Below are 27,970 nucleotides of genomic sequence, written 5' to 3'. Positions count from 1 at the left end.
GATTACGAGCTCAGTAGCAATTGAGCAGATGCAGAAGTTACCAATGGCGGTCAAAACCTAATAACTGATCCTAAAAAGTGTTAAGAAAACATATTTTGATTGAGAAAACAGAGATTTTAATTAAAATTAGGGTTGAGAAGTTTTACCTTTTAGAACTTAGATAATTTAATCCTAGAAATATTCTCGATGGATAACAGACATAAAATTGTAAGTTACAATCATAAATAACGTTGTTCAGATCTGTTTGAAAAATATGAAGCATAAGTCGTAATAAATCTGGATAACTCTCAATCAAGAAAAATAAATCGGGTGAATCTTCAAAGGAACAATTTAAATGTATAATTCAAATCTGAATTCGGATTTCAATTTAAACGTGATGTGAATTGAATTGACATATCATAAGAAACTAACAATAAATTAACAAGGGACGTGTGAATTGACATATCATAATAAATTGGGTGAATATTCAAAGCACCAATTTTAGGGAAGAAGATAAGAATCTTTCCTTCATTAATTTGTGTGTTTTTTGTTAGTGGACAATAATTTTAGGAAGGAGGGAGTATGACTGTATCTTAAAATTACTTTTAGGTATGCCTACCAATCGTGTCGTGTTCGGGTTGACAGGTCAAAATACACCAACCCGAACACGACCCATTTAACTATACAGGTCACTGGTTGGTGGGTTTGGAACATAAACTTATATACGACCCATCAACCCACTTATTTATATGGGTTCATAGGTTTACGAGTTCGTGGGTCAGATTTTAGTTCATGGGTCAGATTCCATAAATAAAATAAATAATTAAACATGAATAAATTTTAGATGAAAATAAAAATCAAAAACATTCATGGAAACATGTTCAAACTAAAACATTAATACAAACATCATAGATAAATTCAAGTGCTAATGAAATAGCCATAATTTCCATTTTTTCTCCCACAAAACAAAATCAATTATTTAACACCATTTTCTTCTTTATGATGAACTTCAACCTTCAAGTAGAAACAATATGCAAAGTTAAAAAAAATATATATATTTTTTATTACAATTCTAAACAGGTTGGCGGGTCAACCCGTATGTTTTTTGACAAACTTATATATGATCTGTTTAATAAACGGATTGACGGGTTAGAGGGTTGAAAAACTCAACCCAAATTCGTTTATCTTGTGTCGTGTCGCGAGTCATATTGAGAATTATCAAACCTACTTTTAGGTACATTAAAAATTTTAAACGAGAAGTTTTCTATTTTTATAACATGGTGTCATACGGTTACCATAAATAAATTCGTAAAAAAATCCTTAGGTTTGCAATATTTTTAAAGTTTTTATCCGAAGTATTTTTTTTTTAATTATATGTATTTATGCAATAATACGTATTTCAAATATTCAAACACTAAAATATATTTAATTAAACATCGTATTTACATGTTTTTTAATACTAGATTTTATATATGTTTTTTTTGTTTATTTATACGCTTAAAACCCAAAAATATGACTTTACGTTTTAAAAAAAAATGTTGAAAAACTTACTTTATTAAAAATGTTTTCTTACGTTTTCAGAAGTATAAATATAATTTTACGAACTTTTTTTATATTTTTAGAAATATAAATGCATTTTTAGAAGTATGTAAATATATATTTTAGAATTATAAATACATAAATTCATGTCTTTAAAAATATGAATATGTTTTTTAGAAGTCTCTCTCTCTCTCTCTCTCTCTCTCTCTATATATATATATATATATATATATATATATATATATATATATATATATATTTTATCTACATAATATTAAAAATACATTTTTTTTGCATGATCACAAAAATATGACTCTCAGCGGGAAGTTCTGTTTGTGTTGTGGCAATATGTATAACGTAGGCCTCTTCCATCTATCTCTGTCGATTTAGAGTGGGATTGCTCGGAAGAAAGATAGGGTCTCCCCTTTTTCTTATTCAATGGAGTACGGACTTATCATGCTTCCCAATTCCACTAGCATAAAAGAGTTTATTCAACTCCTGAGAGATTTTAGAGTATTTGTGTTGTGACAATATGTATTATTACGAATAGCCTCTCAGAAGGAAGTGTGATCGGATGATCTATGCTTTTAGAGAATAGCATCTCGGAGTAATGTTCTAGTCACAAAGTAAATAAGAATATTCTATTATATGTTATATGGTAGATTGTGAGTGATATGTAATTTATTATGTGAAGTTTATGTGTTATTATGTGTATTGCATATGATATGTATAATGAGTGAGTGTTGTGGTTACTCATTAAATCTTATGCTTACAATTTCTACTTTATATTTTTATAGCAACTCTGTTAGATGAATTGAGGGGGAGTGAGTCGGCATGGTTGCGCATCTGGACATTCTCGGGGCATGACATCCACCTAATATTCAACTTATTATGTGTTCATTTTTAAAACAATACTTATACTTCCGTAATTTGATGATATTGTGGTTTGGTTTAACGATATAATGAGATATGTTTGGTTTCAATTATTGATAAGGTTTTACATCTCACAAAGATTTATATTTTGATTTTCAAATAATTTATGGTCGTATTTTGGGATGTTACATTAAATAATCTCCTTTTGTTTTGTACTTACATAATACACCCACAACTTACAACCACATCCTAGTTATCCTTAAAAAAACATAAATTTACCACATATTGCTCTAATTCGTTTAAATGAATTTGACCCCATGTGCATAGAGGTACTCCTTCTACTTTTAGCCATACCATTATCTCATTTATGACAAAATTCCTCTTAGTTGGCATTATATCTTTAAAGAACCCTTTAAGGCTAATACTTTTCAGAAAAGCATTACATGCTTCCGTATTCTGGAACTTATTCCATACCTACATACCACCAACATGCCGAATGATCAATCCACTATACCCTTCATTAAGACAGATCATGTATAGATTTTGCATAGCAGATACCTCACATACCTTAGCAAACAATATCATAGTGGAGTCTTGGACTACTAATAGATCTTTCTCTTCAATTCGTATGTTATTTTGTTGCTTGACAATGTTTTCAGAACCTCCTCCCTTATTTTTCTCCAGCCACAACTGATGCACAGGACTACTTATTCGAATTGGCCGCATATGATTGTTTAGGGATTGAATTGTTCAGATTTACATGTTGTGACTTATTAGAATGCTTCCCTCTCTGAAATCTTACCACATATGCAAATAAGTGGTAATTACCCATCCATATGTTTGATAATTTTCTAGCCATAGTAGTTTCATCTTCCACTCTAAGAAATTGAATAAAACCAAATCTTTTGTCCAGTTCTAATTGCTTCTTAGCAATGTATACATCCACAATCTTACCAAACTTATCACATTCCAACCACAATCCCTTATAGTCCAACAATAGTGGAAAATTGGTGATGTAAAAGGTGGAAGCAATTCGATGAATCTCTTTTTCATACAAATTTCCAATCGGAACAAAGTCCTTCCCAAGCTCTCCACCTTGATCATCAAAACGATTGTCTAATTGAGTATGTTTTCCCCCTAATTTTCCATGTCCATTCTTTATCATCACGGAATCCCAGCTTCCTTTCTCCCATATTCCACAGGTTCGTGACACAATTTGAAACATCCCAAAAATATGGTCCAAAAATTTCATATTAAATCATTAATAAAAACCATAAGTATCGTTCATCATATAAAAGTCATAAATCGTGTATCTCAAAAATATCATAACATCTGTCAATATATCCAAATCATATGTCAAAACATCAGAGTGAATCCTCCCAGGCTAAAAGCTATGATGTGTGCAATACAGTCATCCCAAGCTCTTCTCCTTACTAACGGAAGTACCAGAAACCAAAACTGAAAAGTGTAAGCACGAAGCTTCGTGAGTCTCCCTATACCATACACATAATCACATAATCACATATAACATACATTGGGCCCTACCCTGCTACATCGGGCACTGCCCTACATCGGCCTTGTCCAGCATCGGGCCCCGCCCGGCATCAGACTGCATCCAACATCAGGCCCTGCCCGGTATCGGGCCCCTTCTGACATCGAGCAAAACTCGACATACATATGACCACAGCTACTGATACACATAACATGAGCATAACCACCTAATCTGTGACATCCCCATTTTCACGGCCAGAAAAGACCGATTTTGTTTATGCTTTATAAAAAAAATCGGAGTACTTCTTTTAATAAAAATGTTGCGGAATTTGTTCCCAGTAAAATATGATAAATACGTTAACAAAACATTTTCGAATAAATGTATTTTATTTATTTTAAAACGTTTAGGATGTCATCGTCAATACAGAAACATAAGCATAAACGGAACTTACATTTATTTACACTAGTGATCTACATCTCTTTAATCTCTCAGTGTAATGTGACTTCATATCAACACCTGTGATATAAATAAACTGAGTGGGTCAGGTTGGGAAACCTGGTGAGTACATAGGGTTTTCAACCCACAATAATATAATTATTATGTTTAAACAATCAAACAACCAACCCAATTACCCATCCCCATTATCTTTTTTAGTCTTAAGGATCTACCCTAAGAATCAGCTATTCGTCGTTTATTTATTCCTAAGGATCATCCTAAGGAATCGGCATGAAGTCCATCGTTACCAAGGCTGATAGATTATAACTGGTGAACACGTAGTCCAAAGCATCTGGTAAACACTTAGCTCAAAAGTAACTAGTAAACACACTTAGTTCAAAATACTTAGTGAACACACCCAGTTCAAAAATACCTAGTGAACACACCAAGTTCAAAAATACCTAGTGAACACACTCAGTTCAAAAATACCTAATGAGCACCTAGTTCAAAAACACCTACAGGTTACGAGCCTGCTAGCGTTCCACTGGACTGTCTAGTATCGTCCATGGTCGTCATCTATACTCCACTAGATGACTAGATCACTGTCAACATTGATGTTTTTCATCGTGTTATCACACAACAATTATTTCATCTACCCATGTTTTACCCAACACATTTTGTAGATATAAAATACATATACAGTTTAAATCATTTAAAACATGTATAAAAATCTTTCACCTAGCATAGACAGCAAATATTCAGACAATATGCACACACAACACGTAATTTATATTAAAATACTTCAGATCTATGTGTAAGATGAAAGGGACTATGCACTCACCTGATTAGGTGGTGACTCAGCACTCGGACAGCGCTTCGTTACTCTCAAAACAATTTCCTTCGGTAAAACCTAGTATTAATACCACTAGGGTTTAGTCTAACGATAACCGCGACAAATTAATAGCCTAGCTATTATTTTTATTATATAAGTGTTAAATTTCACTCAATATAACTCATAATAATAGCCCAAAAAGTCCTAATAACATTACTATAATTATTTGAAAGCTATATTAAAAGTTTCATAAGCGTAGCTCACTTACAACGGATTTTAAAGAAAACCGGGCTTTGCTCGGAGCAGCGTTTCGAAACCGAAAGACCCTTTTTCTCGGGACTCCGGGAGCCTCGGGGCTTCCCTCGGGTGCTAGGGGTTCACCTAGACCTTAGGGAGGGTTAAAACCCTTAGAGAGAGAAACTAGTGAGAGAAAGAATGAAGAAATGAGTGAAAAATCCAGAACATCTCGCATGGCTTTTATAGGCGCCTGACTTCGGACTACGCTGGGCGTAACTCCGGATAGGGTTGCCAGCTCGCACTTCGGACTCGGATGGATAAGAACCGCGGTACGCTGGGTGTACCAACCTCGGACGTGGGGCGTAGCGAAGGGCGACGTGTCGCAAATCCAAAGCGAGGCGTGATCAGCAAGCGACGGTCCAGATGCCGCCACGTCATCAACTTCGCACCAGATTCGTGATTTTCTACTCCGATTTCTAAAAATCATAACTATCGCATACAAGCTCCGTTTTTGACGTTCTTTATATCCACGCGAAGGTGCGAACGTACTCTACAACTTCCGTTTAGACTCCGTCAGCTAATTTTGACTCGATTTTAAATTTTATATTATTAACAGGCCGGGACGTGATTGGTCCGTGAAATACTCATAGCTTCTTCATCCGACGTCCGTTTTCGCCCATCTTTTTCTCGTTACGCTACTCTTAACGAGATCTTAGATTCTCGTTTAGGTCGTGTCGACTAAAAATCACTCGATTTAGTATTCGAATTTCGGGCTGTACACCGCTAATTCGAAACTACGAAAAATCATAACTTCTTCATACGAAATCAGATTTGGGCGTTCTTTTTATCGATGTTCTTAGTTTAACATACTCTACGATTTTCGTTTATATCGCTAAGGCTAAAACTTACTCTATCCTAAATTCACTATTTACGCTTCCCGGTGCCGTGCCGGTTCCGTCGCGAAACTTCGACGGGTCATAACTTCTTCGTTATAACTCGGATTTCGGCGTTCTTTATATGTACGGAAACCTTGTGACATATAATACAACTTGGTTCAAATTATTTATTCTAAATAATCTTCTGTCGAAAAGTCTTTTTCGACACTTATTGCATCTAACTTGATTAGTCCGGATCTACGGGCGTTACATAATCAGAGACATATAAACGTTCATCAGGCCCCGCTCAGCATCAGACTGAAATCTAGAAAACATACAAACATTCCTCTAGAACTTCCCCGACATCGGTCCATAGTCCGGAACATACAAATACAAACACATGCATGAATCACAAAGACATCAAGCATACTAACATTCTTCAGGTACCGCCTCGACATCGGGTTGAAACCCGGAAAACATATAAACTACCTCGGGCTAACCCCGACATCGGAACGAGGTCCAACATATGCTAACATACGTAAACGGGCCGACATTGGTGCCTTCGAGTCGTTCCTACTGAAGGAAAACTCACCTCAACTGTCGAGTGAAGTAGCTAAACGTCTCTGTTCCTGCAACCGACTCTACTCACGCCCTATACAAAACAAACCCTTAATTACCATTCCTTACTTCAAGACCCCTTCACGGGTCAACCTTGGTTACAGTCAATGTCCAAGTCAAAGTCAACGCTCAATCAAACTCAAAGTCATCAATCCGAGTTGACTCAACTCGTCGAGTCACCCCCCTGACTCGCCGAGTTCTCTTGCTACTCATATTTGTGATAACATGAGCCAACTCGTCGAGTTCTGCCTTGTACAGAATCGGGACAAATCTACTCAACTCGTCGAGTTCCTCTCTAGACTCGCCGAGTTCCTCAGTCTGTTTGGGCCATCTTAATAGATTAAGCCCCAACTCTTCATATCTAAGCTTCCTACTTCTCACACATTGAAAATATCCTTTTAAGGGTATAGTTTCCAACTTTACCCGTTTAATACCTTTCCTTAATGGGTTTAGCTCAAACCCTAACTCCTTAGGACCTATATCTTGGTCTACAAGCCATTCGTACTCCAAATTAAATCCTAAAAACATAGATCTAGACCCTAAACACTACATGGACACATAAAGCTTTCCCTTTTCACTCCATGCATGGCTTTTTGGAGCTTAAAAGGCCAAAATGACATCCTATGGCTTGCATGGCTTCAATGGCCATAAAGTTTGCAACTTTTTGCCATGAAAGCCCTCTATCATCCCAGATCTGAAGGTATACTAACTTGAGACGTCCATATCCGAAAGATCAAGCTTCTTGGTCCAAAAACCCAATAAAACAAAAATAAGGAGATCTAAAGAACTACTAAGCAAGTTAGAGACTTGATTACCAGAAAATGATGAGGATGAAAGGAACCTTGAATCCTTTAGCTTCTTCTTTTTCCACAAGCTTCAAAACACACAAAGTTCACTCAAAAATGGCTCATAAGCTCACAAATGCATTAGGGTTTCTAGAACTAAGGTTTGGGACTTGGATGCTGGAAACGAGGCCAACAAGTGGGGATTAAAATGCTTAAATAGGGTGCAAAACCTTGAAATTAGGGTTTCATCCTGGCAGCCCTACTCGTCGAGTTGGGGCTCACAACTCGTCGAGTAGGTGACTTAAAACCCCGTGTCAATACTGGTTTCTACTCGACGAGTTTCTCTACAAAAGTGCATAAATTTACCAGGAACCAGATGTTACACAATTAGTCATGATCGAACTACTAAGAATTCTTGAAAAAAATCCACCTGGAAGAATAGTTGACCGGTGTTGATCCCGCTGGGATGAAACCCTCACAATTTGTTATATAATGAAACCATAATATATAAAAACATGAAATGTATTGATTCACAAAAATAACTCTAGGATTTTATGAAACGAATTTATTGTGCGAGCTTTAGATTTCATCAAACAACAAATAAAGATAACTTATATTGATAAATACAAGAATCTAATAAATATATGTTCGCATAGTGTAGAAAAACATAAAAAAATATGATATCAACAATTCTCTTTATTACGAGAATAAAAACCAATTGGTTTTTAGGATACCTACAGATAAAAACATCACTACAATAACACTCACACTCAGATATCTAAACTAGAACAACAATCAAACATATACATACTCGATTAAGACTCATACACAAAAGAACGACTGAAACCCTAATGACCTTTAACATGCAAAACTTAAGTGAGCTGTAAGACTAATCGTGAGAGAATGACCAACAATGACCTCAAACATACGTTAAATACTACGGGTCATAACCTTGGGTTAAACACAAGTAAGACATAGGGACAGATCTTATAAGGGACTAGGGGGGTTGTGCCCCACCCCCCCCCCCCCCCCTGTTTTTTTTTTTTTTTTTTTATAATTAGTCCATTAGTATTAAAAAATTTACATATTTGACCTAAAGCTAAAAAAATTTACTATGGCCCCCCTGATCTTTAAGTTTTATACATATTATAATTTCGGCCCCCAACTCAAAATTTCAAGCTCCGTTACTGGTAAGACATGTACCACACTTGATACTCCGACCCAATGTAGAGTACACTCTATACATGCCTTTTTTACCTTTAAGAGAAATGAGCCACAGTCCCTGCAATTCTACAATGCACACATTTGGTCCTTCCAAATTTAACCTGACACAAAATAACCCCCTTTTATATTTTACTTTTTCAATGATAATCTTGCTAATTTATTCCATTATTCTCTACAAATTGATTCCATTTTGGTGTACAAATCATTTGCCAAAAACTAAAAACATGCACTCGAGAGCATTTCGGGGTATTTTGGTGAAAAGTGCCCGTAACAAAATCATAAAACAAGTAAAACCATAAATTATACTGTAACATCCCGAAATATCAAGAGTAGAGTTGAAGGGCTAAAAGAGTAAATTGGGAAAGAGCGACTCGGCGAGTCCATGTGCGGACTCGGCGAGTAGAGTCGCGACTTGGTCGCGTGTTAAGTGGCCGACTCGGCGAGTAGGCGCTGAGTGGAGAAAACCCTAATTCTCGGGGTTGAGCTCTATATAAAGAACATTATGTTCCCTTCCCAGCCTCTTTATCACCCCTTGAGTCCCAGAAACCCTAATTTCGTGGAGGAACCGCATTGTTGAGCAAATTGGAGCTTGGAGAGATGGTTGTTGAAGAGATCTTAGAGAAGAAGAGGCTTGGAGCAAGGGGCTTTGCTTGGAATTGAGTTTCATTGCAGTTGGGGCGCTCTTTTGAGGCAATATCTCGTTTTTGAGCTGCTATTTCCTAGATGCGTCATTTTGGGGGTGTTAGAGACCATATCCTTGGATGTATTGGAGTTTAGAGGTTAGATCTGAGGTTGCTACCTCATATCTGGATTGGAGAAGGGATGGAATGCATGAAAGTCCCTGTTTGTGAGTAGTTGATGGAGCTATTTTGTCCCAAACCCAAACCCTAGAGTGAAAATGCATAGATCTCTTTGGATTCACGTAAAGTTTGCCACTTTACGTGATGGATGAGTTGTAGGAGGCTAGATCTATATTTTGGATCAATTGCATGGCCTGGAATGCTTCTGTATGGGTTCAGACCGGTGGTACTCGGCGAGTCACATGGGTGGACTCGACGAGTTGCTTGAAGATGAGCTGGAACTCGACGAGTTGGAAGAACAACTCGGCGAGTTGGATGAAGATGGCCTGGAACTCGGCGAGTTGTATGAACAACTCGGCGAGTAGGTTGAAGATAGCCTTAGACTCGGGGAGTCTGCTGTTGGACTCGGCGAGTCTTGTCGAAGAGTCCCAATATTTTCTGGTTGAGTCGAGAATCGGCGAGTCAAGGGATGACTCGGTGAGTTGTGTGCGAGTGGACTCAGAGTTGTGGAAGTCGGCGGGTCTCGGGGTGACTCGGTGAGTTGAGTCGCGGATTGGGGAAGTTCTGAGCATGGGGACTCGACGAGTCGACGGGTTGACTCAACGAGCAGGGTCAACCAGGAGGGTTGACTTTGAATGAGGACTTTGACTTTGACCAAGAGTTGACCGTTGACTTTTAGGGCTTGGTCAGCGATGTGGCCTTTGGGCCAAGAGAGGGGTAAAATAGTCTTTTACCCTTAAGAGGGTGCCATGAGGGGGTTGATTCTAGTCTCGAGAGTTATATTCATGAGAGTATACGCCTTACGTGTTAGGCGGCGGCGAGTTCGAGATTCAAGTGTGGGGATATCTGCTTTCTGCTTGCCAGGTGAGTCTTCTCACTATACTTTACCTTGAGTAGGTAATCAAAGTTATGTGTCAGAGTATGTGTATGTTATGTGTATGCTATGTGTTGTACTGCATGATGTCTATGTGATTTATGTTGTGCATGTTTATAGAGTTGGAACCGGAAGGTTCCCAGAGTTAGAACCTGAGGGTTCACAGAGCTTGGGTGCACGGACCCATAGAGTTATAGCCTCGATTGGCTAATATATGTTTATGTGGTATTTTGGGGAACTCACTAAGCTTCGTGCTTACAGTGTTTTGTTTTACGTATGTGTTTCAGGTTTCTTTCAGGATCACGGGACGGCACCGACTTGATTGTACACACCAGTGAAAGAGTCATGTTTTGAGGATCCTGGTTTACTATGCGAGTGAAAATGGAGTTTTGATTTGTAATTCGATTATGAATGAGATTTAAAACAAGTGTTTCTAAGAATTAAACGATTATTTTAAAATGAAAATTTTGTTTGAATTTTCGGTGTTACAAGTTGGTATCGGAGCCTTGGTTTGAGGGATTCGGATGCGCCTTCGGGTAATTCTGGACTCAAACTGAGGAAGTAAGAGGAGTTTTCAAAGAAATAATTTTCTAAAGCGAATAAGAGTTCAAAGAGAAAACGAGAAAGAGCAGTGTGTACAATCAGCCAGAGCCCGAACGGTGATTTCCCAAAATACTCTTACTTTTGTGTTATGAGATATTTATGATGCACTTTATGAGATATTATTGCATGCTAGAGACAGGCTAGGTATTCCATATCTTAGGACTAGAGTGACCTGATTTGTGATGCCTTAGCCTAGGAATTGCTGTGATATGCGATGTGCTTTTGAGTATGTGATGAGTGAGAATATTTAGTTGGAATCCTTTAGGGGATTTGAGTAGAGGAGTAATCTAGGGGAGATACCTAGATGAGTACTATGGTACTTAGAGAAAGAATAGTTAGAGCCCGCAAGGGGAAGAGTTGCAGAGTTCGGTGGTACTTCCGAGGATGAGCAGAGCAAGCGGAGTTATCACCCAGAGTGAGTCATATATATTCTTCGATGCTCGAATGCTGCTTGCTTCGTGCTTTGTGGAACTCTCGATGATGGGAGTCAGCTACCAAGAGAATATGACGATATTCAGGAGGTAGATGGCTGACATCATTAGGAGCTCTTCAGCAGCTGATGGCAGAGAAGTGTGGGAATCTAGGAAGAGCCTAGGGAGTAACCTTAGCCAGATGAGTGCACTGGCAGAGTAGAGAATTTCGCTGGGGAGCGAGCGCGCGACGGAATTGGTGAACGAGAAGGTCGAGCAGCTACTTAGGAGCTCCGGGATAGTCCGTGTGGAAAGTATGGGTAGATGTGGCAGGTAGTATGGGCCCGTACTACTGAAAGCAGAGGACCCATACTTGATACAGGGAGTATTCTGAAGGTTCTAACGAGCGTATTAAGGAGTGATGTTATGGTTCGAGTACCATGCATCGGAGCAGATTGAGGAGTGATGTTATGGTTTGAGTACCATACATCAGAACAGATTGAGGAGTGATGTTATGGTTCGAGTACCATACATCGGAGCGGATCGAGGAGTGATGTTATGGTTCGAGTACCATGAATCGGAGCAGATTGAGGAGTGATGTTATGGTTCGAGTACCATACATCGGAACAGATTGAGGAGTGATGTTATGGTTCGGGTACCATACACCGGAGCATATTGAGAAGAGATGTCATGGGATGAGTACCATGGTTCGTAGTGAATGATGCTTGTGATTCTCTGGTTATCCGGTCACGATTGATGATGTAGAGATTGGACGCTATGGGTTTTAGGCCTGTAGGCCATGATTGAGTTTGGAGAGGCGTCCCTCGAGAGGGAGGTCGAGAGCCTATCAGAGTATTTTGGTAAGGAGTTAGAGGGAGGGGAGAATTTCGGTCTGAGTTGAGCAATCAGTCGATAGAGGAGATGTCACCTTCTATGACCTGAGTGGTGCTATTTATGTTCGTGTGCGGAACATGAGAAGCCTGATGTTTAAGTTTCGGGTTTGGGGGTAAAACCCTGCAGGTTGTCATTGATGATGATTTTCCATCAGAGTATCAGGTAGCATGTGTGCTGCGAGACAGTGATTTACCATGAGCAGATAGTCAGCTGGGACTGAGATAGTCAAGGACCACGTTACGCCTATTTGAGTATAGTAGGGCGTATTGTAGAGGTATCAGTGGGGAATCCAGTTGAGTTAATCAGTGCAGTGGTTTTTCTATCCAGGTTGGGTATTGAATATGGGAGTGGGTCCCTGTTCTTGGGATGATCCATGTGTTGGAACGTTGGTTGATGAGTCGAAGTGGGGAATATGATGATTTCGTGGTCCAGTCTATGAGTCAGTGATGTTATTGGACAGTTGAGTTGTTGGTATTGGATTGGTACGGGACTTGGAACGACTAGAGGCAGTCGTGACGAGAAGTTCTTGAGGATTTCATCTGAGGTTCAGAGTTATGAGATCGATTGATTTCCTTAAAAGGGATTATCGGGTGTTGCGTAGCACTTTCCAGGGGCAGGTGCGTTATTGCTGGTGGAAATAGTTCGTGAGGTTGTTGATGTGTCAGATAAGTGATGGTTCAAACCCTAAGTGAGGGAGAACCGGGTGGTTTATTGAGATAACCAGAGATTTGTGCAAGAGCGGTTAGGGGTTGGATGCAGAACCTGCGGCTTGAATTCAAGAGATCAAGGTCATGGGTGGTCAAGGAAAGGTGTAGGGCGAGATAATGCATGTGGTGTATGCCTGAGAGAAGGATGGGTGTCTCCACGGCGAGTGGTCAATGGTCAGGAATCTGGTGGTGGTCAGAGTCGTTTCAAGTGGAAGACTCGTAATGATGGTATGGGCAGTTGAGAACTTCTGGGTTGAAATATGGGTAGCAGATTATCGAGTAGCCAATTCCCGGGCTAGGATGTGTATTCTTGCTTGAATTTTGAGCAGTAGTGGAAAGGGGTTTCGGAGGATCATCAGTGTATTCTGAAGGGTTAGCACTTTCCTTGTATTCCAATTGAGTGTTTGGATGCACTGAAGTTGCGCATCATGTGATATCAGAAATTATTATGGGATTCAGAGGAAATGTATTGTTGTGTGTGTATGGTGTTGGGAGTAAGGGAATCAGTGGTTGTGGCAGGATCTTGTGATGTTCTGTTGGGATATTCCGAGGTATCCGGGTATGATATCTTTATTTCGGAGTACTCGTGAATCTTGAGTTGAAATGACTTGTGGTGTATCAGGTATCTACGGATCTAGTGGGAGCCATTCGAGTATGGGCATCCAGGGAGATTATTTAAGAGAGTGGATCTTCGCAAGGGTGGGCATTTTGATATGTCGATTGCCTCCAGAGTCTGTGGTGCATATTCGAGTTGAGTAAGGGTAGCTGCCTATGATAGTCTGCGAAGCATGAGCTAGTGGGGTCAGAGAGTGTCGTGATACTGCGGGGAGCCGTAGTACTCACTAGTCAGAGGGTGTTGTGATACTGCGGGGAGCCGTAGTACTCACTAGTCAGAGGGTGTTGTGATACTGCGGGGAGCCGTAGTACTCACTAGTCAGAGGGTGTTGTGATACTGCGGGGAGCCGTAGTACTCATTAGATGGCAAAAGAATATGATGATGGAATGTTCTCCGATCAGTGTATGATGTGGAAGATTTTTGGGCTTGAGTAGCCCTAGTATTGAGTTTTGGAGCTTGGGTGTTGAACCGGGGGCGAGACTAGGATCTCCGTCTCTGTCGGGAGATGCGGCGAGATGCACAAGGGATATGCGCAGCAGAAACCAGAGATTAGAGTTGAGACGATCCTTGGTTGGACTGTATTTTCTCGCATGAGGAAAAGAGAATTTTGTGACTTGCGTGTCCTTGGGCCGGGATAGTGGTCACGGGGAGGAAGTAGTGGGATATTTGGATCATGATATGGGTGACCTTTGGAGGCTCAGCCGTGGAGTCAAAAGCTGACCTGGTGCTCAGTCTCGAAGAGGGATATGAGAAATGAGCTAGAGCTTATCATGATGATGTCTGAGGACACTTCAGAGCGAGCGAGCGATTCAGACGCTCGAAGACATGCTTCGGGCATGTGTGTTAGATCTCGGAGGGAGTTGCGGCACGTATTTATCCTTGGTTGAGTTATCCTATATCAACAGCCATCATTAGTGCATTGGTATGCCGCCCTTTGAGCTGTTGTATGGGAGGAGGTTTCGGACCCTCATTTGCTGGGGAGAGGTAGCGCATGGACCCGAGAGCCCCTGCGAGCAGATCCAGAGCATGTGCGATACATGGAGTAGTGGCAAGGTTGGCAAGTGGATTTCCCTGGGTAAGGGAAGAGAAAGGTATGTAACCCCCGGGGGGGGGGGGGGAAGTGTTGGTTCACGGAAGTGAAAGTAGTAGTGAGAGTGGATGATTTGGAGTATGGTGGTTGAACATTGTGTCTGTGTTAGTGGTATGGAATGACATCATGATGGGATGTCTGCTGAGGACGTGGAAGGGATTCCGCGGGTGAAGGGCCAAGAGTCTCAGGATGGATGCAGGGATGGAGTCTGGGACTCCCAGCTTGATTCTGATCAAGGGTTGTATGCGTAGTGGTGGTTCCTCATGGGGATGTTAGAGATGTCGTCAGTGTGACGAGTTTTCCTAACCCGAGGGTGCGAAGGTTGGTGCAACATGTGTGTGTGATTGCAAGAAGAGGACTCGTGGGAGTTGCTCTGAGATTGAAGAGTGGGTCTTCCTGTCAGCATGGAATGGATATAGTAGGATTCGGATCGGGGATCCGGTGGTTCGTGATTATTTCTAGCTCGTAAGGGGGTCGGGGATTGTTAAGATTTGGAGCAGTGATGCATCTCGGGTAATTCTCGATTGTTGAGTGTGATTATCAGAGGGTACAGCCGGTGCCAGGTTTGAGACGGTGGTCAGGACACCGCAAGGAAAGAGGAAGTGAGTTCGAGTTCGATGGTTATGCTTTGAGGAACCTGGTCCAGTTAGGGCCAGGTGGCGCGTCGTGGGAGTATTTTGGAGTTGAGTTGCCATAGGCTTCGAGGACGAAGCCTAATTTAAGTGGGGGAGAATTGTAACATCCCGAAATATCAAGAGTAGAGTTGAAGGGCTAAAAGAGTAAATTGGGAAAAAGCGACTCGGCGAGTCCATGTGCGGACTCGGCGAGTAGAGTCGCGACTTGGTCACGTGTTAAGTGGCCGACTCGGCGAGTCAGAGTAATGGACTCGGCGAGTAGGCGCTGAATGGAGAAAACCCTAATTCTCGGGGTTGAGCCCTATATGAAGAACATTATGTTCCCTTCCCAGCCTCTTTATCACCCCTTGAGTCCCAGAAACCCTAATTTCGTGGAGGAACCCCATTGTTGAGCAAATTAGAGCTTGGAGAGATGGTTGTTGAAGAGATCTTAGAGAAGAAGAGGCTTGGAGCAAGGGGCTTTGCTTGGAATTGAGTTTCATTGCAGTTGGGGCGTTCTTCTGAGGTAATATCTCGTTTTTGAGCTGCTATTTCCTAGATGCATCATTTTGGGGGTGTTATAGACCATATCCTTGGATGTATTGGAGTTTAGAGGTTAGATCTGAGGTTGCTACCTCAGATCTGGATTGGAGAAGGGATGGAATGCATGAAAGTCCCTGTTTGTGAGTAGTTGATGGAGCTATTTTGTCCCAAACCCAAACCCTAGAGTGAAAATGCATAGATCTCTTTGGATTCATGTAAAGTTTGCCACTTTACGTGATGGATGAGTTGTAGGAGGCTAGATCTATGTTTTGGATCAATTGCATGGCCTGGAATGCTTCTGTATGGGTTCAGACCGGTGGTACTTGGCGAGTCACATGGGTGGACTCGACGAGTTGCTTGAAGATGAGCTGGAACTCGACGAGTTGGAAGAACAACTCGGCGAGTTGGATGAAGATGGCCTAGAACTCGGCGAGTTGTATGAACAACTCGGCGAGTAGGTTGAAGATAGCCTTAGACTCGGGGAGTCTGCTGTTGGACTCGGCGAGTCTTGTCGAAGAGTCCCAATATTTTCTGGTTGAGTCGAGAATCGGCGAGTCAAGGGATGACTCGGTGAGTTGTGTGCGAGTGGACTCAGAGTTGTGGAAGTCGGCGGGTCTCGGGGTGACTCGGTGAGTTGAGTCGCGGATTGGGGAAGTTCTGAGCATGGGGACTCGACGAGTCGACGGGTTGACTCGGCGAGCAGGGTCAACCAGGAGGGTTGACTTTGACTGAGGACTTTGACTTTGACCAAGAGTTGACCGTTGACTTTTAGGGCTTGGTCAGCGATGTGGCCTTTGGGCCAAGAGAGGGGTAAAATAGTCTTTTACCCTTAAGAGGGTGCCATGAGGGGGTTGATTCTAGTCTCGAGAGTTATATTCATGAGAGTATACGCCTTACGTGTTTTGCGGCGGCGAGTTCGAGATTCAAGTGTGGGGATATCTGCTTTCTGTTTGCCAGGTGAGTCTTCTCACTATACTTTACCTTGAGTAGGTAATCAGAGTTATGTGTCAGAGTATGTGTATGTTATGTGTATGCTATGTGTTGTACTGCATGATGTCTATGTGATTTATGCTGTGCATGTTTATAGAGTTGGAACCGGAAGGTTCCCAGAGTTAGAACCTGAGGATTCACAGAGCTTGGGTGCACGGACCCATAGAGTTATAGCCTCGAGTGGCTAATATATGTTTATGTGGTATTTTGGGGAACTCACTAAGCTTCGTGCTTACAGTGTTTTGTTTTACATATGTGTTTCAGGTTTCTTTCAGGATTACGGGACGACACCGGCTTGATTGTACACACCAGTGAAAGAGTCATGTTTTGAGGATCCTGATTTACTATGCGAGTGAAAATGGAGTTATGATTTGTAATTCGATTATGAATGAGATTTAAAACAAGTGTTTCTAAGAATTAAACGATTATTTTAAAATGAAAATTTTGTTTGAATTTTCGGTGTTACATATATAAATAAGAATCATTCACAATTATGCAAATCCTAATATCCTATTTTAAAAAATATATCTATTGCGTAAACATTTTTATATTTTTTGTGATTACCCTTTCTTAAAATGTCAGTTGAAAATAATGAAAATAATTTAAGGTACATTCACGAATCTCGAGACGATCTGATTCTCTCGTTCTCCAAGTGTTTTGATGTTTTGTATGAATCTTTTTGTCGATTCGATTGATATTCCAAAGGGGTTGTGTTTGTTCTTTGGGGATGGGAACTATCACTGTGGCTGTCAATATGGACCCACTCCACTTTTGTTTTTTGTTTGTTTTTTTTTTCTAAGATGTTTGTGCCTTATTTTTGTCCCTAGATTACACCCCAAGCAAATGTAACATGGTCTTTTTGACCAGTATGTTTGACTCGTTCACAATTCTATACTGTTCAATTTGAGAAACTTGTCCTATTGTTCGGTAGTTTGTATTGGAATACCTTAGTGCTAGTTTGTCATTGTCGTATGTATTATGTCAACTCATGGATTTTCATTGCTTATGTCACATTAGTTACAGTTTAATAAAATCTGACTATTCTTTTAGATAGTATGGAAATAATTATTCATAGATTCGTTTCTATGTATTAAATTTAGACATTGGGTTTTGTGTTTTGATTCTTGCAAACACCAACCTAATTTCCTTTAATACAAAAATTGTGTATGATAAGAACTAAAAATACATATGGGATCGAGACAAATATAGTTAGTTTATATGTCCGATTTTAATGTGTAAAAGTGTTGTCTTCAACTAAACAAGAGGATATGTACTTAAAGCATTTGTATTATGACTAAAAAAACATAATTTTGCATAAAAATATCAAACTAAGACTGTTAATCTTTTAATATTTGAAATTAGTTTAGGCTATGTTGAACTATCAATTTTTTTTAAAAAAAAGAAAAAAATATAAATAGTTATCACATAAAACAAGATATTATTTTAATTATTGTCCTTGTTTTAACTATTTGGTCCATTTTAGGAACTTTTGATATGTTTGTGTTTGTATATGTATATGTGTGTGTTTTTTCTTTTGAGAACAAGAATGTATAATAATTGCTTTTTTCCAAGCTGTTTTAATAATAGTAATAATTTGGGTCAAAGATTTTGTCCAAAACCCAGAGGAAAATAGGTTGCTTTGATGATTGCAGTAGTATCTAACATCTCTCTCTTCTCTCTCTTCTCTCTCTCTTATAATCATAACAAAATCTCCGGATTCCTCTTTTTCTTTTTCACTATGACTCCGATTGTGACCCACTGACCAACCTGCCCTCATCTCATCTGGACCCCCTCCCCCAAATCCAAGCCCAAACCTAACCCCATCACGTGACCTCATGGTCATGGCACTGGTTCACCACACCCACTATAATTACGGAATTACCCCTCTAACATTCTCATTGTTCGATTTAGTTAAGTTCTCGAACAAGATATTTGAAGTATGATTTGGATGATGGTTGGATTATAATTTGAAGAGGCAAGGACAAAATGGTAATTACAGAAAAGGATTGTGCGCCTCGTGATCGGAGAAGTGTAGATCCATGGAAGACTGTTCCCCTGGTCACGTGGCTTCTTTTGACCATCTACTCCCAAAAGAAAACAACCCCCTCAAAACCCTCTCTCAATCATACCATTTTTGAATCTCTCTTTATTTCTTGCCAACACTTTGTACCATTGTTTTTCATTACTTAACTACAAAGAATAATGCTCTATTATACTTTATTTTAATACCTTCAGTTTTGGATTTGGTATTATAACTTTTACTACCGTACATATATATGTCCATTTTAACATCAAATCATAGTGTAATAGAAATACAGCTTACGAATTAAGAAAATCGACTACAAAACATAAAATAGGATAAAAGGACTAGATGATATATTTTAATCGCGCTACTTCTTTCTATATTTGCAATATTTTGTTATCAAATTACTTCTAACCTATCATTAGACAAGGGCCATCAACTATAAGTTAATATTACCCCTGTAATTTAATGTAAACTTTTCTATGATATGTTTTTAAGACAGCAATAACTAGACATGTATATTTATTCATAATGATATATTTGATTTTTTTTTATAACAATGTCCTAGTTTTTTTTTTTCTTCAATTTTATTAATTAACCTAAAATATATCGTCAAATGTAGAAAACAAAAGTTGGAACATCTGAATTTCCAATAATGTAGCAACCTTGATTTTCTTTCACTCCCCATGACATTCAAAATATTATCCAATCTCAACAAACGAACTTACACAATTTTTTTCGTTACAAAGGTGAAAGAAAACGCAAATATGAATTTTATGATATTATAAATAGAAAAATGTAGAGTATTTATCTACGTGTACTGTTTTCTGAGAAACACAGTACTCATCCATACGAGGAACAAGACAAGACGACAAAACTACATATGTGGAATATTCACAACAACTGGACCCACTCGTCTATACCTATATAAACACCTCAACCCCCCCTCCCCTCATTGCATTCCATCAGCATCAGCATCATCCTCTCATATCATATTCTTCTTCTAGTTCTTCATTGGCCACCGAAAACTCTTCATATATAGCAACATCCCCAAAACACACGTTAACATCACGCCAACCACTTCATCTGCAATTCTCTTTGCATTGATCCTTATTTCATCATCACCTTCTACTCTGCTTACATAGTTACATTGACACAGGAAACATGAACAGGTGCACTGGTTCAACCATGATGGGTCCCTGTTCTTGTGGTCTCTACCATTATCAACAAAACTCCTTCTCTTCCATATTCCCAATTCCTTACGAAGAAGAAATCATGTGCCCTTATTCGTCGTCTCCGTCTTCAGTCGATTGCACTTTGTCTTTGGGTACGCCGTCTACTCGCTTGACGAACGACCATGAAAAGCGCCGTGGGTCAAACTGGTGGAACATTTTGCAATCTTCTAGTCACTCCTCTGCGCCATCTGCTCATAAATCCAATCGCGGTGGCGATGGTAATGGTAATGGTAATGGTAACGGTTCTGCCGCCGCTGATAGTCTGTTTTCACGGCGGTGCGCTAACTGCGACACCACTTCTACCCCGCTTTGGAGGAATGGACCTCGTGGCCCTAAGGTGAGCTTATAGTTCTTTATATTTATCTGAAAATTAAACCGATGAAACGGAATGTAGCTATAGATAAAGAAAAGTGAATCGAATTCTAATTAAATTGTTGTTTGTTTGCAGTCGTTGTGTAATGCATGTGGGATTAGATACAAGAAGGAGGAGAGACGGGCGAACGCAGCGGCGGCGGCGGTGGTTTCGAACGGTGGAAGTGATTCGACGGAGGGATACCACCACCACCAATACATGATGAACAACGGGAACCAGTGGATGAATCACTCACAATCCACCTACAAAATGCCGTCATGCTACTCGACGGCGTCGGCGGCGTCGAATGAATATAGGTTCATGGATGACGTGGACGACAGAGATTCGCCATTCCTCTCGTGGCGGCTTAACGTCACTGACAGACCAGGCCTCGTCCATGATTTTACTAGATGAAAGAAAAGAAGATATAATATATTTAATTTAATGATGACGTGGCGTATCCTGCTGTCCCACCCATGATGACGTGGAAACGTGGGGACGAACTTTTTCTTGTTCAAAATTCTTTACGTTAGGAAGATGTATTAGATCTTGGTTTTTTTTTTCTTTTTCTTTTTTTTTTTCTTCTCTTAAGCTTTAATTTTAATAGTAGCAGCCTTTTTTTCACTTTTGCCGGTCAAATTATTTCTGTTGTTATTTAATTTTGCTTTGTTAACTTTAATCCAATATGAACATCTTTACTCTTCTTTATTCTTTTTGTTCCACTCCATAGTTGGCATTCGATTGATCTTTATTGATGGTTCATTATGCTTCTGATTCCAAAAAGGGTAATAAGAATGTGGACCGGATGTGCTGCTGTGTCGGCATAACTTACATACTCTTTATAGTGTGTTGTGTTTTGGTTATAAAAGAATTATTAATATAAATAAAAAACGTAACCAACTTCATATAGAATTCACTAAACATTTAAATTCGATTATCATATGTCTATACATAATAACATAATTTAAAAATAAAAATGATATAAGATAATTGACAACTAAAGAGAAATGTTAAACGAGTTACATTAGTACTAGTTCGCTTTGTGTATGTTTTTGCATGAATATTTCTATGTTATAAACTAAACCTAGAAAATCAGCTAAAAATATATACAAATAGTGTAGAAATAGTTTATGTTTGACTAAAAATTTCAATTTCAAACGAAACTATTGAGGATATATATAAATATTATATTATAAATTAAGGATATACATAAAGATATTATAAATTATGTTGGTGATTTGTATGACTAATATTATCTGAGTGTAATGTGATTAATTTGGTGATTAAAATGCAATATTGATAAATATTAAACAAATTAGATTGGTGTGGAGTGCATATTTTTTTTGAGTTTATTCAAAATTCAAAGTACACTCTCATTTAGAGGCGAAACCCCTGAACTGACGGGGGTTCAGGGGCAACACCCTTAGTAGCAGGGTCCAAGGGGTAGAGCCCTTGGCTGGGGTCGATATTGTTTTGTGGAAAATACATTAAAATCCGAATTTAAGAAAAATAACTCGTTTTTTACCCTAATCTTGAACCCAATTTAGTGTCAGTTTGAGATGGTTATGAAACTGCTATATGTGGTTTTTTTGTAGTGTAGTTTTCAAATAAAGAAGTTATATCATAATATTGGCCATTCTCATTTTTCTCTGGTATATCAAAAGATCAGAACATCTTTTCATTCTCTATTCTTGATATACACTAAGTTTATCCGATCTAAAGATTTCAAGAGTACCATAGAAATACTTTGATTTGAAAGTGTAATTCACGACTCTCAGTTTTCCAAGTTTCTAAACATACCAATTTTCTAACAAATCCTACTGAGAGTAACCTAAAATTGAAAACAAGAACCACAATTATAAATTCTATCGAGAACAACCTAAAATAGAAAACAAGAACCAGAATGTGAAATCAAAATTTTAGCATTGAAAACCCTTCAAACAATATAAAAACCATGGGACCATTTAGTCTCTTAAAAATTCACCTTTAATGTCTTGATTTTCAAAGCAAAATTTTCATTTTTGTTTATTAAAAATATATCAGAGTATGATTACAATGTGCGGAAACATGTTGCGAATGTGCGTGTGTACAATCGAATCTTGCCCTTCTCACGAATCACTGAAGTACCTGAAAAACATTTTTATTCAACTGGGTATGCACGAGAGTTAGTGAGTTCCCCAAAATACCATATACTACAATACTGTAACATCCTGATTTTCAGGTATTCGATTTATTCCTTAAAAGGCAAATTTCCCTTGGAACTCGGCGAGTTGATGGCCTCAACTCGATGTGTTGAAGGCTTTTGGGTCGCGCATCTTTACGGACCAACTCGACAAGTTGGTGAGGAAAACTTGACGAGTTAGCGGCTGGGTGAGAAACCCTAAATTTTAGGGTTTGCACCCTATATAACCTCCTTAAGTCCTTGAGGCTGATCTTTTATCAGCCTCCAAACTCTCATATTGGCCTTATGAACCCTAATCCTCATTCCATCTCTTATTGTGAGCTAGTGTGGCATTTTGGAGCAAAAGAAAGAGAAGATTGAGAGAATAAAGCAAGGATCTAGCAAGCAAAGCTCTTATCTTCAGTTTGGCAATCTTTTGGACCATTATAAGTGTTTAAGATACGATTTTTATCTATCTATGTAGCTAGATCTTGAGTTTTGTACCTTTTCTCCTTATTCTTGTATGTGGAAATGGATAGACTTCATAAAGTTTGCAACTTTATGAATCTCCAGGTCAAGGTGACCTTAGAGTGGATTAGATTTGGTCTTTAGCCAAGCTTTGATGCCATGCATGGAGTTTAGGTCACATTTCCCGTTTTTGACCCATTTTGGGTTCAATACATGCATTGGACATGCATGTCTATAAATCACCAACCTTTGGGACGTTTTTGAGGCTAGAATCTCTTCTGGGAAAGTTAGGTTCCAGATCTCAAGGATTTTGTGCTTAATGGTTAAGCCTTTGAGTTTTCAAGCCTCGCGGAAGGGTTTTTGAGCATTTGGAGTAGCCCCAAATGATAAAGTTGGAAACTTTATCCTTTTAGACACATTTGGAGTTCAGATCTGAGCCTTAGAGTCCCTGGAATCAAAGGATCATTTGAATGTGTTAAGCTGGGGAAAAATCAGCGAGTTTTCCAACCAACTCGGTGAGTTGGCTAGGGTTTTCCCCGACTTTCTGAGTACTATAAAATTTGACGAGTTCATAAGGTGCACTCGACGAGTTGGGTCAACATGGACTGTTGACATTGACCGTTGACTTTGACTTTGACCATGGTTGACCAAGTTGGACTTTTGAGGGCATTTTGGGTATTTCAGGATTTTGATGGGTTTGATCATGATGGTTGTAGGCATTGATTCAGGAGCTGAGATTTGGAGTTAGACCTTATCAGTTTTGCACTGCTTGTAAGGTAAGTTGTCCTCACTATATTTGCGGGTCGAAGGCACCAATGTCGACCCATTGGATTGATATCCTGTTATGTATGCTATTATATGGTTATAATCTGTTAGATCAGTATCTTAGTAGATAGGATATTACTATGCTTAGTGATCTGTAGATCTGTGTGACTGGATGTAGACTGTTATATGATTATTTGTTATATGTGCACATAATTTGTTGGTGGCTGAGGCTTCACTGCTTTGTGCGTAAGCCAACAGGCCGAAGCATTCCAACCTGATGGTTGAGAGCCTAGGGTATTCCATCCCGAGGATGATTGGACCCATAGTATATTGGCATTCCAAGCCGATGGTTGAGGGCCAGGGGTATTCCATCCCAAGGATGATTGGACCTATAGTATATTGGCATTCCAACCCGATGGTTGAGGGGCATGGGGTATGTTGGATTAGTGTCTAAGCCCGTAACCATATTTGGTAAATACTTGACCCGGTTGTGCATGGTCCTTTTGGGTTGCCTTCACCAAAGCAACTTGACTGGAGAAATAAATAGAGAAAGAGGTTATTATGATTTATTAATATGTTATAAGAATAATATATTAAAGGAGAAATCATATTTGTTTAATTAATATTGGTCAATAATTAATTAGAAATTAATTTTGTGATCAAGTGTAATTAATTAAACTAGAGGGGCTGAATTGTAATTATGTGATAGTTGCAAAGTAGGGCAATGATTATCCTTGTTAAAGGATGAACGAATTCAAGGATAAGGATATCCTTGAAATCGTCCAAAGTCCAAGAGATAAGGGTTTTTCAAAGGCTTATCTTGTGGTTGCTTGGTAGGCAAGTAACTGGATAAGGATAAGGACTGAAACCCTAATCCCAACCCTATATAAAGACCCCTAGGCCTTAAGAATTCATCCACTTGCTTCTAAGAGCTCCCAATGATGATTTCTAGCTCCTCCCTTCTCTCTCTATAGCCTCTCCATTTGCTTGTGGTGTTTGTGAGCCATTAGAGGCACTACACTTGTGGTGCTTGCTTTCAAGACTTAGGGTTTGAAGATTTAAGTTGTTATTGCAATATAACAACAAGAAGTATGTGATCTAGCCTTCTATGTGATTTTCGAAAATAGCATGCTACATTAGGGTTTTATCCATGTGTTCATAATGTTGTGTATCTAATAGTGAAAACATAGATCCAAATTAGGGTTGCATGCACACATATGATTGTTTGTATAAAACCCATCAGGGTATTGCAACCTGATGGTTGATTGGGCCCAAAGTATGTTGTTATTATAAATGTGCTATTTGTTATGTATTGGTATTTTGGAGAAACTCACTAAGCTTTGGGTTTACATTTTGGATTATGTTTCAGATACCTTAGTGGATCGCAGAAAGGCGAAGGTGTGATTGTGCACCTCCTCATGTTTTGATTTTATGATTTTGGGATTTCTATGATGTGAAACTTATTTTGAAAACAAATTGTAATAAATGATGGTTTTGTGGTTGTTTAAAAAGTTTAAAATTTTCAATAATTTTACGAATGTTACAAATACATATACTTGCATACGCGCCATTTCGTTAACACGAGTCTATATGTACTTACAACCTACGCGCCATCCCATTAACATGTGAGCTTATAGGCTCATAACCTCTTTAACCGTTCCATCATCATCCCCGAACTAAGTCTATACTTACAAGAATTACACACATAGAGTCTACACTTTAGATTCTACTAGTTCATACACAATTATACTTTCTACTCTAACAGTTTAAATTTAAGCACATACATACTGTTCTATCAACTCTAATCTATTAGTTCTCTATCCTAACATACATGCACATGTATTGTAAAACATACTATAGTGAGATAACTCACCTGGACAGTTTCCTAGAAGATTAACAGCTTTCTAGGTGATCCCACTGGTGGTCAACGTGCCTAACGAGTATTAACCTATAATACTATACATATTAGTCCATGTGGGAACCTGGTAATGGAATATTAGATCTTTCACTAATCCCAATGAATACTAAGAGTTATATCAAATAAAGATCAACCAGGCAGGACAGTTGGGGGGATGACCATTTCGACATATAGCCTTTCTAAAATCCAACAACCAAGCCAACATGACCATTCTAGACACTTCTCTCGCAAGTAGATTAATCATTACTATAACTTGGAATTACTGAAGAATCTAGAATTTTTAGGTTCCTAATAACGATTATAATTACGAAAATAAGCAATCCTAAAAGCTTAGTAAGCGTAGTTGCACGTAAAGAGGTTTCTAGCAAAAACCAGGATTTATATTGGCAGGACTTCAACCCGAGAGCTTTTAATTCCCGAGCCCTCTAATGTCCAAAACTCCGCTAAACCAAAATACTCATAAATCGCGAAGAAAAACCTATTTTTGTGCCTAAGAACTACATAGGAAGTTTAGAAATGATGTGAGGAAGAATGAGAGGTTTGAAAGCTATTTATAAGCGAAATTCCAACATATGTGCCGTGCACATGGTCGGAGCGCATCGCGCACGCGGTCGGCTGGGTGAGGTGACTCCTATGAAAACGTGACACGTGGCATGTAACGCCTGTGTTTCCGGGCTTGCCACTTTTAGCAATGTAATGGTCTAGGTTAACCTTTGTAACCCGTTTTGAAATAATAAGATTGTATTATTTGATTATTTTGTGTTTTGTGCTTAATTGCTTAATTATGTGGTTTGATTAATTAAGAATAAAAATAAGTGTCAAAATTTAAGTGTAAAATAAACTTAATATCTTTGAATAATGTTGTAGTAGTTGAAACGAGGTTTCCGAATATATATAGAACGCCTAAATCTGACTTCGTATGAGTAAGTTATGGTTTATCGAAGTTTCGGCTTAACGGTATGCAGCCTGTTTTACTCGATTTGAGATCGAGAGGTTTTTAGCCGAAGCAATCTAAACGAGGATCGAAGGTCTCGTTGTTGGTATCGAAGCGATAAAAAGTTAGGCGAGAACGGACGTCAAACGAAGAAGTTATGAATTTATAACGAAGTTTTTCTGTCGCGGCCTATTAAAAATAAATAATAAAAATAAAGTTAAAATTAGCCGACGGAGTCTAAATGAAAGTTGTAGAGCGTAGTCTCACCTTCGCGTGGATATAAAGAACGTCGAAAACGGAGTTCGTATGAAGAAGATATGAATTTCTGAAGTTTATTAAATATTTTGTATTTAAATTAAATCTTTAAATCCGGCATTATCCGAAGGGGAGTCAGCAATCCGATCCGAAGTACGCCCCGCGTACTCCGAAGCTGTCGACACTCGCAGCAAGTGGCTTCGGATGCGTAAGCAGTGACGTTTTTCGGACCAGTACGCCCCGCGTACTCCGAGGCTCCAGCCTCCTATAAATAGGATGCGAGGGCAGCCGACCCAATTGCCAATTTTCTCTCTTCTTTCTCCCGTTTTGCATCGTTTTGCGTGCCAGTAATATCCCGAAGCCTCGGTATTATTCCCGAGCCCCGAGGCAAGTCCCGAGATCCCGAAGATCCCGAGAAGTGCGGTTCCCGAGCCGAAGCTCTGCCCGCGAGAAGTTCAATTTTTAGAGATCTTCCAGATCTGCTGAGGATTACTACTTCTGCAAGTCATAGTGCTGTCTGATCATCTTCTGATCAAGTGAGTGTATACTACCTTTCATAAACACGATAATAATACAAGTATGGTTTGAGTGTATTAAGTATATTGTTGTTTATATGTGTGAATGTGTATTCACTTTCTTCTAACTCATAGATATGATTTATTCTCTATGAGATATGTGTTATGTGTGTGTGTGCCTCATCTGTTATGTGAAATATGTGTTGATTAAAGCATGCTATACAGGTTTTTAACTATGTATAAAAAAATGTATATTTTTATCTACTAATATGTTGGGTAGAACATGGGTAGATAGTTGGTGTGTAATAAACAGA

At 39.1% G+C, this 27,970-nt stretch overlaps 1 protein-coding gene across 1 annotated transcript; it reads left to right on the top strand.

The window, feature by feature from the left end:
• The first annotated feature begins 20,022 nt into the window (after window positions 1–20,022).
• Window positions 20,023–21,299, top strand: LOC145087358 (GATA transcription factor 18-like). The gene is made up of 2 exons (XM_079025310.1): window positions 20,023–20,625; window positions 20,737–21,299. The coding sequence occupies exons 1-2, from the start codon at window positions 20,218–20,220 to the stop codon at window positions 21,052–21,054; spliced, it is 726 nt and encodes a 241-aa protein (XP_078881436.1). The 5' UTR covers window positions 20,023–20,217; the 3' UTR covers window positions 21,055–21,299.
• The last annotated feature ends 6,671 nt before the right edge of the window (window positions 21,300–27,970 follow it).

This window comes from Lactuca serriola, chromosome 2 (genome assembly GCF_051521515.1).
Source record: "Lactuca serriola cultivar US96UC23 chromosome 2, Lser_US96UC23_V15, whole genome shotgun sequence".
Taxonomy (NCBI): Eukaryota; Viridiplantae; Streptophyta; class Magnoliopsida; order Asterales; family Asteraceae; genus Lactuca; species Lactuca serriola.
Note: the sequence above shows the minus strand (reverse complement) of the source record. Positions and strands in the feature narration are given on the sequence as shown.

What these genes read in the sequence shown, in the direction of transcription:
- LOC145087358 (XM_079025310.1), top strand. Translation starts at nt 20,218, where the DNA reads ATGAACAGGTGCACTGGTTCAACCATGATGGGTCCCTGTTCTTGTGGT. An exon ending in ATGGACCTCGTGGCCCTAAG is followed by an intron (nt 20,626 to 20,736) that starts GTGAGCTTATAG and finishes GTTTGTTTGCAG; the next exon opens with TCGTTGTGTAATGCATGTGG.